We start from the raw sequence: 13,703 nt of genomic DNA, 5'->3' as shown, positions 1-13,703 counted from the left end.
AAAATAGTAGTGCGAACAATTTTTGACCCGGCTCGCAAATTCAACACAAATCTAATACGAAATTAATGAGTTAAGGTTAAAGGATTTTACCCATTTGATTAAATGGATTGGGTAAATGTTAACCTATATAATTTTATACTTATGCTTCGACATGATTGACCTAAATCCTATAAGCGTTATAAAGTTTGGCAATTTTTAACACGACTCGTAAGTTCGACAAGAAGCCAACATAATATTATTGGGTTAAGGTTAACTTATGTAATCTTATACTTATACCCAGACACGACGCAAACCTGATATGCTAATACGAATTGTCACACCTAAAAAAATAATTGTAATACTTATTTTTCTTGTTTTAGAAAAAAAAAAAAAAAAAAAGAAAAAGAAAAAAAAGCAATTTCATCAAATTAAATACCCACGGGCCTGCTTTACCCAAATGGGGGTGTGTGCTCAGTATGAGTAAAGAAAATGTTACATATGGTGTCATAAAGAGTAAAGCTTAAGAAAATGTTAAAGGAAAAAAGTCAGAGAGAAAAAACACTGGTCGCCTTTCATTACAATTTTGAATCAGAATATAAGAGAGAGAGAGAGAGAGAGAGAGAGAGAGGAGGACATTGATCAGAAGCGGTTGTTGGGTGTTATTCAACAAGATTTTGGTTTTGTCAGCTCTAAATGAAGATGAGAAGATTAATTTCCAAGCACGAGTTCGACAAAAACATGGATGATTATTCCCAACTTTATTGCACTGAACCGCCATTGAAGTACATGGGAGTTTCAGAGCAGCATATCTTTGAAACTTTTGATGAATCGCCAGCCTCAGCCTTTCATGCTGCTGGAACTAATTATTACATGGATCATCTTCGACAACATGATGAGCATCAAGTTGCCAATTTTCCTCCTTTGTGCTCACAATTTCCCACTCATGATTCAAACAACATCTTAGTCTCTCAATCTTCACAGCATAACTTTTCCATTGATCATTCATCTGAGAAAGCTGGCTCCAACTTTGACTTCAGAGACACCTTGCAATCACTTGTGAAATCTCACTTCTGCAGCAGCCAATGCTTTTCTTCCTCAGAGAAGCCCAATAAAATTCCATGCAACAATATGATCAACAAGCCTTTTCCCTATGCCCACAACATGTTATTGCTTGGTGAGAATGATGCCTTGGTCAAGAAGCAGCAACTTTCGGTTCCTTCTGATGCAAATCATCCGGGTCTTAATGTAATCTTTTGCCTTCCATTCTTAATTTTTTTTTTTTTTTTTTGGATTTTTAATTTTTCATTTCCAAACTGCAGGTTTGTGACAGTACATCATCCAGGCCAACTCCATCAAATAAAAAACGAATCAGATGGACTGAAGATCTTCATGACCAATTCGTCAAGACTGTGGATCTCCTGGGTGGTGCTGAGAGTAAGTAATTTTATATCAACTTTGCTGATTTCGAAAAAAAAGAATACGTATGATTTATTGATTTAATTATCCCTTTCATTTATTAATCAAAAATCATAGAGGCAACACCAAAAGCAATACTGAAGCTGATGAACTCAAATTTATTGACCATATTACATGTGAAAAGTCATTTGCAGGTATAAGTAATTCTTTCCTCCACAGATGTCATTTTGAAACTGTGTTTCTGACATATATATATATATATGTATCTGATTTTTTCTTCTTTCCCATGACTATCTTATAGAAATATCGAACTGCACGGCACATGCCAGAATCTTTACAGGGTATGTCTTTTTATATTGAATGATTTGGAAGCGATAATCTTAATGTTCTATTTTCATCAGACTAAAAAATTCTCATTTTCCTTAGAAAACATGTGAGGTTTCAAGGAAAGTTGTGATGAACAAACATTTGCCTAGCTACCTTCTTTGAGGTTTTTAGTAATAACAGAAAGGAAAATTGTAATAAATGAACAAACATTTGGCTAGGATGATATGAACTATGAGATCAAAGTTGACAGCAAGTATTTATCAAAGGGACAAATGGGAATTACTTCTAGCTAGGCATAATTTCATATGAGTCTAATTTCTCGTTAATATAAGGAAAAATTACTAAATTGATCCTAGTTATTGTGAGGGGGCCATATACATATTTCTTGCAATGATATTTTTCATGAGCGTGCCAAACATATTGTGCTCCATTGCTTCCTCTGATTAGCTTGTTGATCTGTTTACCAAGTCCCATTCACCATGACATCTCCATGATCTTATAATCTCTAAACTACAGATGGTTTCATCACTACCGCCTTAAGTTTGAAGTGCAATGTTAGAATATTTTAGATACTTTACGTTATAATTGGCTCGATATCAGAATCTCTTGCCATATATGCAACATTATCAAATGCTGATATTTTTTTTCCTTAATTGTGTTATATTAGTTTGAATTAATTGTCTTATTTTATTCTGATTGTATTTTTCTTATTTGTCTGGCCTCAATTCACTCTACTATAGTTTTGCATCAGACAGAAATACAAAGTTTAACTCCTTTTTTTTTTTTTTGTGTGTGTGACATAACATCCATGGTTAACTATTTCCTGTTCTGTTTGATATATTTCTTGTCTGAGATCGACAACTTTAGTTCAGTTTTGTGCTATATACTACTCATAATTTTCATTTACTTTCTCAAATTTGTCATGCACAATTATTGCCTTGCTAATTAAGCTTTGATATCGCTATCCATCTCAATATATTGCAGAGAAATCTGAGAGAAATAGTGCAAATGGCATATCTCAGCTCCCCAAGGAAATGTAAAAGTCTTGATTACTCCATCATTATTTTGATATATTGCCATCAAAGAAATTAGCTTTTTTCTTTGTAATATTAATTAATAGCATTTACCTAATATTCCATCTTTCTTTAATTTGATATTTTTCTTTCTACTTGCAGAAGTATGCAAATGAAGGAGGCTATGCGACTGCAACTTGAAGTTGAGAGGCGTCTTCATCAACAATTACAGGTTCAATATGCCCTTATTTCTTTACATTTCTTTTTTCAAAAAAGAAAAAGAAAAAAGAAGTCATTATTCAGTACTTGTCCCACTTAAGTAGCTAGGGTTCTAAATTTTTAAATTTTTTCATTAGAGACCTGCTACATGTACATCTATGGAATGGTCCATCTCCCATACAGATCTAACGGTTAATTTAAAAAATATATACATACGGAGATGGATCATAAATGTGTGAATTTTTGTTTTTGTTTTTGTTTTTGCTTTGTTTTTTTTTTAAAAAAGCATTTCTCTTTCTGTGTATATTGATGGCACCAGCACGTATAATTTGAGGCTGGCAAAATGGGTTCACATGTCGGGTTTGTGTTAACCCGGTTAACCCGCCAACCCAAACACAATACATTTATTAAACAAGTCATAAACGAACCTGTTTATGACACAAACCCATTTAACCTAAATCCTAACCCTAAAACTATGTGTCGTGTTCGTGTTGGGTTCGCGGGATCGTGAATTAAATTGTCAACACTAAATTAAATTAAACTTAAAATTTACTTAAAAAATAAAAATAAAATTTTAAAAAATAAATAAATTGTATAAACGTATCAACCCGTGAACCCAATTAACCAGTGAACCCATTTATGTCAAATCCGAACACGACACATTTATTGAACAGGTCATAAACGGACCCGAACCCGTTTAACCTAAACCCTAACTCTAAAATTACGTGTTGGGTTATCGAATTGCGGGTTAAATTGCCAGCCCTAAATTGCATACTGTGCTTCCATATTGTTGTCTTATTATTTTTAGAATATATTTTTAAATAGATATGATTAAATTAAAGAATTTAATTTTAGCATTCATTGTATGAGCTATTTAAAAATATCGTCTTCTCTCTTTCCTTTTTTTTTTTTTTAAATAAATTGGCCAACTTTCTTGGCCTCTTTATATATTGAGCTGATATATCTACCATTGTTTACTCAGCTTCAGCAAAATTTACAGTCAACGATTGATGAAGAATTGAGGAAGCTCAAGATTATGTTTGACCAGCAACAACAGAATAGATATAAGAAGAGCCTGTTGATCAAGACAAAGACTCTTCACAACTCTTGTCCCAGAACGACCAACGAACAAGTTCCTAGAATGCTTAGGTTTTGATACCACAACTAATTATTCCTTGGAATATATATTTTATTGTAACGCCTAGGATGATGGTCCTTAATTGGGTTAATGGACTTAGAAAAATGGGTCAAAGGCCCAATAAACCTGAGACCGATAACGATTTTGTTTTTATGTTTTATAAATTAAATGACATAGATTAACGGTCGTTTATGGTAACGTGGCATATGATATGGGGAAGAGTTTGAATCCCTAGGTTGTGATTATGGTCGGCCATTGTGAATTATTGTTAATTAGGATTAATTAAATAGATGGAGTAAAAGAACAGAAGAATTCATTGTACGTGAATTGTTATGGAACAGCATCTTGTGGAGCTCTTTTTTAATAAATATTAAACTTGTTTATCGTTGTGGTTCCATCAATATTTCAATTCCCCCCTCTTGGAATCTCATCCCTGGTGAAGGTCGTACAAGTTACTACTGCTCCACTTTTGTTTTCCCTACCTGTACCACAACTTTTATTCACTCAGAATTTTAATGTACGATCACTATTTTCATGTTTTGGTCGTGATGTACTACTCTATATATAACTCCATCAACCTTAAAAAAGTTGTACTGTCGATCTATGTAGTACAATTTGTATGTTAAGTAAACGTGAGAATGTGGATGGATAATACGAGGAACATTATTGAACTCGATCGAAGTTTTCAATATAATTAATGGCATTGGATTCGATTATTTACTCTAAAGAATAATGTTAGAAATTAAACTACATCGTACAATATTAACACTATAGTTTTAAGTTACAATTAATTATTGGGTCAATCATTTTTTTAAAAATATATATTTAAAAATTAGTTAAAACTATCAACAATAAATTAAAATTATTGTAAAATAAAAATATGGTATATAACTTTTATATATATTTAGTATGCTAGTTAAAAGCAATGTCATCAAATTAAAATACAATTGGATCACCATTATCTCCATTTCAAGTGGTTAAAATATGTATTTTACATATCTAACAATGTATATGTTGTCACATACTGAATATATTACCACCTTTAAAATTGTTCCAAAGAAAAAAAAAAAAAAGGTTGACTTTCATTAAGATTTGACTAATTTTTTTTTCTCCGTTAGGGTAGTATAATTCAAAGAATTTAGAGACATGCTTATTGTCAATATTTTTTTTTTTTCATATTTTTCTTATCTCATTTTATAAATCAACTATTAGATTTGTAGATTTATGTAAACCCTACACAAGTCGGTGGACTCCACAAATTTAATGGTTAATCTGTTGAATATGTAGGAGAATATGAAAAAAAAATATAGAAAAATTATTGATACCAACATTTCTCAAGAATTTAGAGAGAGAGAGAACATTAACCGGAAGCAGTTTTTGGGTGTACGAACGGTACGCTGTTCAACAAGATTTTAGTTTTGTCAGATGTAAATGAAGATGAGAAGATTAATTTCCAAGCAGGAGTTCGAGGAAGCCATGGATGATGATTATTCCCACCTATATTACACTGAACCGCCATTGAAGAAGATCGGAGTTTCAAAAGAGCCTTTCCAATCGCTAGCCTCAGCCTTTCATTCTGCTGGAACTTACATGGATGATCTTCAACAACATAAGAATCAAGTTGGCAATATTCATCCTTTGTGCTCACAATTTCCCACCCATGATCCAAACATCTTACTCTGTCAATCTTCCCAGTATAACTTTTCCATTGATTCTTCAGCTCATGAGAAAGCTGGCTCCAACTTTGAATTCAGAGACACCTTGCAATCACTTGTGAAATCTCACTTGTGCAGCAGCCAATGCTTTTCTTCCTCAGAGAAGCCCAATAAAATTCCATGCAACCATATGATTAAGCCTTCTCCCCATGCCCACAACATGTTATTGCTTGGTGAGAATGATGCCTTGGTCAGGAAGCAACTTTCGGTTCCTTCTGATGCAAATCATCCGGGTCTTAATGTAATCTTTTGCCTTCCATTCTTAAATTTCTTGTTTTTTTTTTTTTTGGATTTTTCATTTTTCATTTCCAAACTGCAGGTTTGTGACAGTTCATCATCCAGACCAACTCCATCAAATAAAAAACGAATCAGATGGACTGAAGATCTTCATGACCAATTCGTCAAGACTGTGGATCTCCTGGGTGGTGCTGAGAGTAAGTAATTTGATATCAGCTTAATTTGCTGATTTAGAAAAAAAGAATACGTATGATTTACTGATTTAATTATCCCTCTCATTTATTAATCAAAAATCATAGAGGCAACACCAAAAGCAATACTGAAGCTGATGAACTCAAATTTATTGACCATATTACATGTGAAAAGTCATTTGCAGGTATGAGTAATTCTTTCTTCTGCAGATGTCATTTTGTTGAAACTTTGTTTCTGATATATATGGTTACAATTATATGTTTCTGATTTTTTGTTCTTTCCCATATCTTTTTCTTCTGTCTTATATATAGAAATATCGAACTGCACGGTCCATGCCACAATCTTTACAGGGTATGTCTTTTTGTTTTGTTTTGTTTTATTGACAGAGTATAACTTTTATTGAATCAATGGAAAAGTTATGAGCTATTTAAAAATTATTGACAGAGTATAACTTTTATTTTCATCAGACTAAAAATTTCTCATTTTCCTTAGAAAATAATGTGAGGTTTCAAGGAAAGTTGTGATGAACAAACATTTGACTTGGATGATGATATGAAGTCAAACATTTCACTAGCTAACTCGTTTGAGCTTTTTATTAAAAACGCAAATGGAAAGTTGTGATGGCCAAACATTTTACTTGGATGACAACAAGTTAGGCATAATCAAAGGGACAAATGGGAATTACTTCCGGCTAGCTAAGCATAATTTCCTATGAGTCTTTTGGTTTTTTTTTTTAGGAAGGAAATCTTTCAGATTTCATTGATAGAAGGTCAAGAATATAACAGCTCTAACATCGCAGAGCATATAATTCTTATATAACATAGTAAAAAACTATAAAATTACGAAGTCATAGGAACAATCAGAAAATTCTTACACTCAAATACTATTTATGACATCAACTTTCGCTAACCCATGTACAACGTGTTAGTTATGAAATAGATCTGTTTCGAACAAACTAAATTTAAGACATAAGTAGCCTATTTTTTCAAATCTTATTTTCCAGTTGTGAGAGATAATTCCTAACACCAATCTACTCCTCATCGGCCCAAAGATCAAGAGAAAGCACACATCCTCGACCCAAAGGCTAGGACAAAAAGAACAAAAATCAAAATCAAAGCAAATAATCTAAAAACAACAAAAGCCCCACCATAAGCATTAGCAGAGGAGCATGGTATTGTAGATATCCCTGCGTCGGCTTGTGAGAACTACGCTCTGACATACGAGACTCCATTGGTTGATTGACCTAGCTCGGTGGAAAGCAGAGAAGCCGACCGAGACGAGTAGATCGATCTGAGTATGAAGAATTAGATCTAAATCTAGATCTAAAAACTATATCTAAAGCAAAACCACCAAAATCGAAGACTATAAGAGACTACAGAGAAGATACTGAGCACAGCTATCAGGAGAAGGAAGGAAGAGAGGGAGGAGGGAAGAATGGCCCGTTCTTTCCTCCTCCTCTGTGTTTTTTTATATATTGAAATTGAAAACAAAAAAGATAGGGTGACCTTCAACTATGAGGAGAAACCTCCTTTATATTAGAGGTAATCGGCAATTCCTCTTGTGAAGGGCGGCTAGCCACCCCCTCATCTAGTGAGGGACGGTTGAGCACAGAGAAGGCCACGCGCCTCTCACAAGGGAGGTACAACCACACCAATGAAGGGTGGCCTCTTTTTTTCTAAATCTATTTTATATTTTATTTTATTTTTTCATTTTTTAAATTCGTTGCCTAACTAATTAAGCTTTGATATCGCTTGCAGAAAATTTTGAGAGAAGTAGTGCAAATGGCATACCTCAGCTCCCCATGGAAATGTAACATTCCTGATTAAGCGCTAGCTACTACTCCATTATTTTGATATATTGCCGTCAAAGAAATTAGCCTTTTTCTTTGTAATATTAATTAATAGCATTTACCTAATATTCCATCTTTCTTTAATTTGATATTTTTATTTCTACTTGCAGAAGTATGCAAATGAAGGAGGCCTTGCAACTGCAACTTGAAGTGGAGAGGCGTCTTCATCAACAATTAGAGGTTCAATACAGCCCTTATTTCTTTACATTAAAAAAAAAAGAAAAAAAAAAGAAGAAGCAGTTATCCAGTAATATTGGTCGCACTTAAGAAGGTAATCACTACAAGAATTTTATTTTTTTGTAACAGACCGTTAGTGACGTGTCAAGGCTGCTGACACGTTACCAAAGGGTAACGTGGCATTTTCACACGTTACCTTTTGGTAACGTGTCAGACTGACACGTTATCCTTGGGTAACGTGGCATTTTCACACGTTACCACTAGGTGACGTGTCAATTTAACACGTGACCAATTAGGTGACGTGTCATTTTAACACGTCACCTAGTAGTAACGTGTCAATTTTACACGTCAAAAAAATAACACCATATTCGATTTTTTTTCTTTTCTTTGTTTTTATTTTTTTAATTTTTGAATTAGTAACTGACACGTTACCTTTTCTTTGGTGACATGTTTACTACATTTCGTGACGTGGCAAAAAAAAAAAAAAGAATAGTATATACGTCACTAATTCATCATTTTTTTTTTTTTTGTAATGAATGCTTCTTTGTTTATTTTATTTTCATCATTTGTTTTTTTTTGACAAATTAAAAATGTTTGGTAGAAATTTCTATTTCCACACGCATAATTGTTGTTTGACTTGTTTCTACACTTCCTTATTTAGATATATGTTTTTTTTTTGTAAAAAGTGGCTTTTCTTATTGCAATCTCCAACAATACAATCAAAACATGCTCCGAGCAATTTAGTTAGAAACACATAGTTCACGAATACATTCAAGATAATCCGAAATCCACACTTTGTCCATGGACTACGCCGTTGCCATCCGTGCCAACCGATGTGCTGCCCAGTTTTCATCTCCCTGGATATAGTTCATCCTCCACTGGGTGAAGGACGTAAGAACAGTCCGGATGTCATCAATGAGGTGTCCTTGCCTACTCTAGTCTGGTGCATTAGAATTCACAGCCTCTATAACCACCTTAGCATCCCCTTCGAGGTGGATTTGCACGAAGCCCATTTGCCGAGCAAGCTGGAGTGCCATGAGAGCCCCTACCACCTCAATTGCAGTTGGTTCAAGCAACCCTACCCGTGTAAGGCTTCGCGCAGCTAGCAACTCGCCTTGATGGTTTCGAATAATGGCTCTGAAACCTGCAGTTCCCGTTTGTTCTCCTAGCGCAGCGTCCCAAGTCACCAAAAACCAGCCTGGTGGAGGAGGCCTCCGCTGACCCAAACCCGACCTTGTTTCCGACTGCCCAGCTCAGTGGTCCCCTGGCTGCACCTGGTGAAACTCCTTTATGATAGTCTAAACTTGTCTGATGATAATATCCGGATGAGAGAAGATTCCTTCATGCAAGAAGGCATTTCGTCTTAGCCAAATCCGTCGAGCTGTTACCACATATTCCGTGAACCCCACCTGGTCACATTTCGCCAACATTCCTTCTGCAACTTGCAAGAAGTTCGGGCCATCAAGCACATTTTTTTGGAAAGTAATACATCCCCCACTCCATACATCTTGCGCTAACGGGCATTGCCAAAGAATATGGAAGCCAGTTTCTGCTTCAAGGCCACATATAGGGCAACTCAAATCGGATATCACCTTAAGTCGAAATAAGACATCCCGCGTAGGTAAGATATCGTGAATGCCCTCCACAACCATACTTTCTCCACCGGAGGGATCTGGAGCTTCCAAGTGGTTTTCCATATCTTGCTGTTTTCCTTCTGAGAAGAACACCCGGCCCTCTGCAGGACTTCCCAGTCCATTTGAATATAATAAAGACTTTTGACAGAAAATACACCCCCTTTAGTGCTTCTCCAGATTTGCTAATCCTTTTGATTTGTTGTACTGATAGGAATCGCTTTTATCACATTGCATTCCTCTTCCGAGAAGAGCTGTCCCAGCAAATTATGTTTCCAAGTATGCATATCATCATCATCAATTAATTGGCTCACAGTGGCTGTCCGATCAAGCAGAGTGGGGTAAGATTGCACCCTATATGTTGATGGGGTGGGGAGCCAACGATCTTCCCATATACGCACTGATTTTCCGTCCCCAATCCTCCAAACCAATCCCTCCCTAATGAGTGCACATGAGCTTTGAATGCTACGCCATGCATAAAAGGGTTTCTTCTGTAGAGTGGCCTCAAGTATCGAGCAATCCAGATGGTATTTGGCTTTCATTATACGGGCTACTAAGCTTTCCGGCATTGTCCACATCCTCCGAACTTGCTTTGCTAGGAGTGCTTTATTAAAACAAGCTAGGTCCCGAAAACCCAAACCACCTCGTGCCTTCGAAATCCCCATACGACTCCAACTCATCCAAGAAATTTTTTTTATCCTTCTCCTTATGTCCCCACCAAAATCTCGTCATAAGAGAGTTAATCTCCAAACATAAAAACTTTGGGAGAAGATATACACTCATACAATACGAGGGCATGGCTTGTATTACCGCCTTCAACAATATTTCTTTCCCAGCTTAGGAGAGAAAACGTAATTTCCAATCTTGGAGTCTTTTCCACACCCTCTCCATTAAACTCCGAAAAGCTTTCATTCTAGATCGACCCACCAAAGCTGGCAGTCCCAGATATTTGTCATACCTAGTTGTGGTGGGAATTCCTGCAAACTCAATTATAATTTCCTTCTCCCCCACAGGAGTATTGCGACTAAAAGAAATAGAGGTTTTGTTGCTATTCATTTTTTGCCCCGATGCCTCCTCATAATTTCAAGATTGCCGACAAATTACTCCATTGTGCAATAGTAGTCCTGCAAAATAGCAAACTATCATCTGCAAAAAAGAGGTGGCTAATCTTAGTTCCTCTTTTAGAAGTAGGCACCCTGGATAATAGCCCAACCCTATTTGCAGCAGTCACCATAGAGCTCAACACCTCTGCACATAGTAGGAATAAATAAGGAGAAATAGGGTCTCCTTGCCTGATTCCTCTCGTAGGAGTGATGTGGCCACATGGTTCCCCATTTATCAATATCGCAAACTAGGCCGAAGAGACACACATTATCACCAATTGAATCCATCTCGCACCAAAACCCATTTTCCTCATCACCGCCTCTAGAAACCTCCATTCCACCCAATCATAAGCCTTACTCATATCCAACTTAACAGCCATAAAACCCTTTTTTCCCCCACATGCTAGTATGCATGGTGTGGAGGGTTTCATATGCCGCTAAGATGTTATTTGTAATCAATCTCCCTGGAATAAAGGCACTCTGGGTCAGGGAAATAATATGTGGAAGTACCTTTTTAAGCCTATTAGCCAGCACCTTAGAGACTAATTTATATAAGACATTGCAAAGGCTTATAGGGCGGAATTCAGTCACACATTCAGGGTTAAGTGTCTTTGGGATAAGTGCAATGTGCGTCAAGTTCAAATTATTCGACATAATTCCAGAATTGAGGATAGCTAGTATACCTTTACAGACGTCCTCCCTCATAATGGTCCAATTTTGTTGAAAGAAGCCAGCAGTCATCCCATCCGGTTCGGGGGCTTTTGAGGGCGCCATCTGAAATAAAGCGAAGCTGATTTCTTCCATAGTAAATTCTTCCATAATTTCTCCATTCAAGTGTTCAGAAACCCAGGCTTCTACATGTTGGAGACATATATCCAAATCCCCTTCACTGCCGGCTGTAAACAATTGATCAAAATAATCTGTAAAGGCCTTACCCACCTTCTCTGGAGAATGCCACCACTGCCCATTTGCATCCTTTATTTTTTCAATTCTATTTTTCCTCCTCCTAGACTTGACACATGCATGAAAATAGGTAATATTCCTATCCCCATGTTTGAGCCAGTCCATTTTTGATCTTTACTTCCACCATAACTCCTCTTTATTTAATTCAACTTGGATCTCCTGTTTCAAACGTGTTATTTCCTCATGAGCCCCCATATTTTCGCTCCCCTGAAGCTCAACTAATTGATCACGTAAACCTGAAACTGTCCCTTGTTTCGGTCCTGAAGCTAATTTTCTCCATTCAGTTACGTTTTACATGCATGCATTCAACTTATATTCCAAGCGGTCCCACTGCACTTGATTTCCCGTGGTCTGCTCCCATGCCATAATGATAGTTTCTTTAAAGCCATCCTCCCCTGCCTAACCATCTTCATACCGCCATCTTTTTTTTTTTTTTATGCCGCCAGAAATTTTTTTGGAGGCTTAAAACTAGGGGAGAATGATCCAACGATACTGCAGCTTCAACAGACACTATAGCTTCCGGAAAACAGTTTTGCCATTCCAGGTTTGCTACTCCTCTGTCAAGCCTCTCCCTCTCCCCTCTCTACAATTACTCCAGGTAAATTTGGGTCCAAAAAAACCCAAGTCTAACAAATTGCACTCCTCCAATGTTTTATGAAAAGCTTGCATTTGGTGCCTTTGTTTTACACTCCCTCCCCATTTTTCCGTTCCATTAACAATTTCGTTAAAATCGCCAATACACATCCATGGAATCGGGTCCATTTTGGCCAAATGCTTGAGTAAACCCCATGCCTCGTGTCGTTTAGGAGTCTCAAGGTGTCCATAGAACCCTGTGAATTTCCAAAACAATCCCAGGGTGTTCATCTCTTCTCTCCATAACAGTCCCAATCCCCCACTTCGCCCTACACAATCCACAACAAACATATGGGAGAAGCCTAGTTTCACTCTTACGGTCTCCATCTTGCTTTTACGCAGCTTGGTCTCCATAAGGAACACCAAGTCGGGCTTCTTATCCTTCACCATCCGGCAAAGATCTTGAACTGTCCAAGGGTCCCCAAGCCCCCGGCAGTTCCAGCTGAATATGATCATTGCAGTCAGCGGGGCTGAACATCAGCCACCGCCGATCCCGATCCAATTGTTACAATACTCTCCACTGTTATTTTTCGTCCCTTTTTCGGTATCGTCGCGTTTCTGCCACTGTCGCCTAGCTCATTGTCTTTTTTTTCCTTCTACTGGTCCCTCCAACTAATCCCTTTCCTTGCGTTTCCACGTCACCAAGGCCTTTACTATATCTCCAGTATCAATACCCGTAGAAGCATTGGCTTCGGCTTCTTTTACTGTTTTTTCTATTTCAAAAAAAACTTAAGCCCGTGTATACTCCTCCAGTGTTGGCCCTTTTGTCCCCATACCCTTTTCGGCCCACATCATTTACAGCTAGGCTGCCATTATGATCGTGCATCACTCTAGGCTCCAAACCATCCTCATTTATCTTGTTATTATTTTTTGAATTATCCCCCCACCATGTAGCTGTCTTAAATTTGGGCATATCTTTGGCATTAAAATCCTTTTCCATATTCATCTTCCCTTCCTTCTCAGGGAATAGGATCCTCTCCAGTCCATTATGGACTGAAGAATATCTAGTTCATGGCTAGGATTTCATCTCATAAAACCTATGGCCACAAATGGGACATATATCCCACTAATAAAAATAATAATAAAATATTATTTTAAATTAAAAAAAAAA

General features: G+C 36.8%; 2 protein-coding genes across 2 annotated transcripts; both read left to right on the top strand.

Annotated features, from left to right (window-relative positions):
• Positions 1 to 717: 717 nt before the first annotated feature.
• Positions 718 to 4,110, top strand: LOC132162199 (uncharacterized). Its single transcript, XM_059572464.1, has 5 exons — positions 718 to 1,224; positions 1,299 to 1,413; positions 2,707 to 2,758; positions 2,898 to 2,967; positions 3,937 to 4,110. The coding sequence occupies exons 1-5, from the start codon at positions 718 to 720 to the stop codon at positions 4,108 to 4,110; spliced, it is 918 nt and encodes a 305-aa protein (XP_059428447.1).
• Positions 4,111 to 5,523: 1,413 nt separating this feature from the next.
• LOC132162198 (uncharacterized) lies at positions 5,524 to 9,556 on the top strand. Its single transcript, XM_059572462.1, has 5 exons — positions 5,524 to 6,048; positions 6,127 to 6,241; positions 7,994 to 8,045; positions 8,196 to 8,265; positions 9,413 to 9,556. Exons 1-5 carry the CDS (start codon positions 5,524 to 5,526, stop codon positions 9,554 to 9,556), a joined length of 906 nt encoding a protein of 301 aa, XP_059428445.1.
• The last annotated feature ends 4,147 nt before the right edge of the window (positions 9,557 to 13,703 follow it).

Source organism: Corylus avellana, chromosome ca9 (assembly GCF_901000735.1).
Source record: "Corylus avellana chromosome ca9, CavTom2PMs-1.0".
Lineage (NCBI taxonomy): Eukaryota > Viridiplantae > Streptophyta > Magnoliopsida > Fagales > Betulaceae > Corylus > Corylus avellana.
Note: the sequence above shows the minus strand (reverse complement) of the source record. Positions and strands in the feature narration are given on the sequence as shown.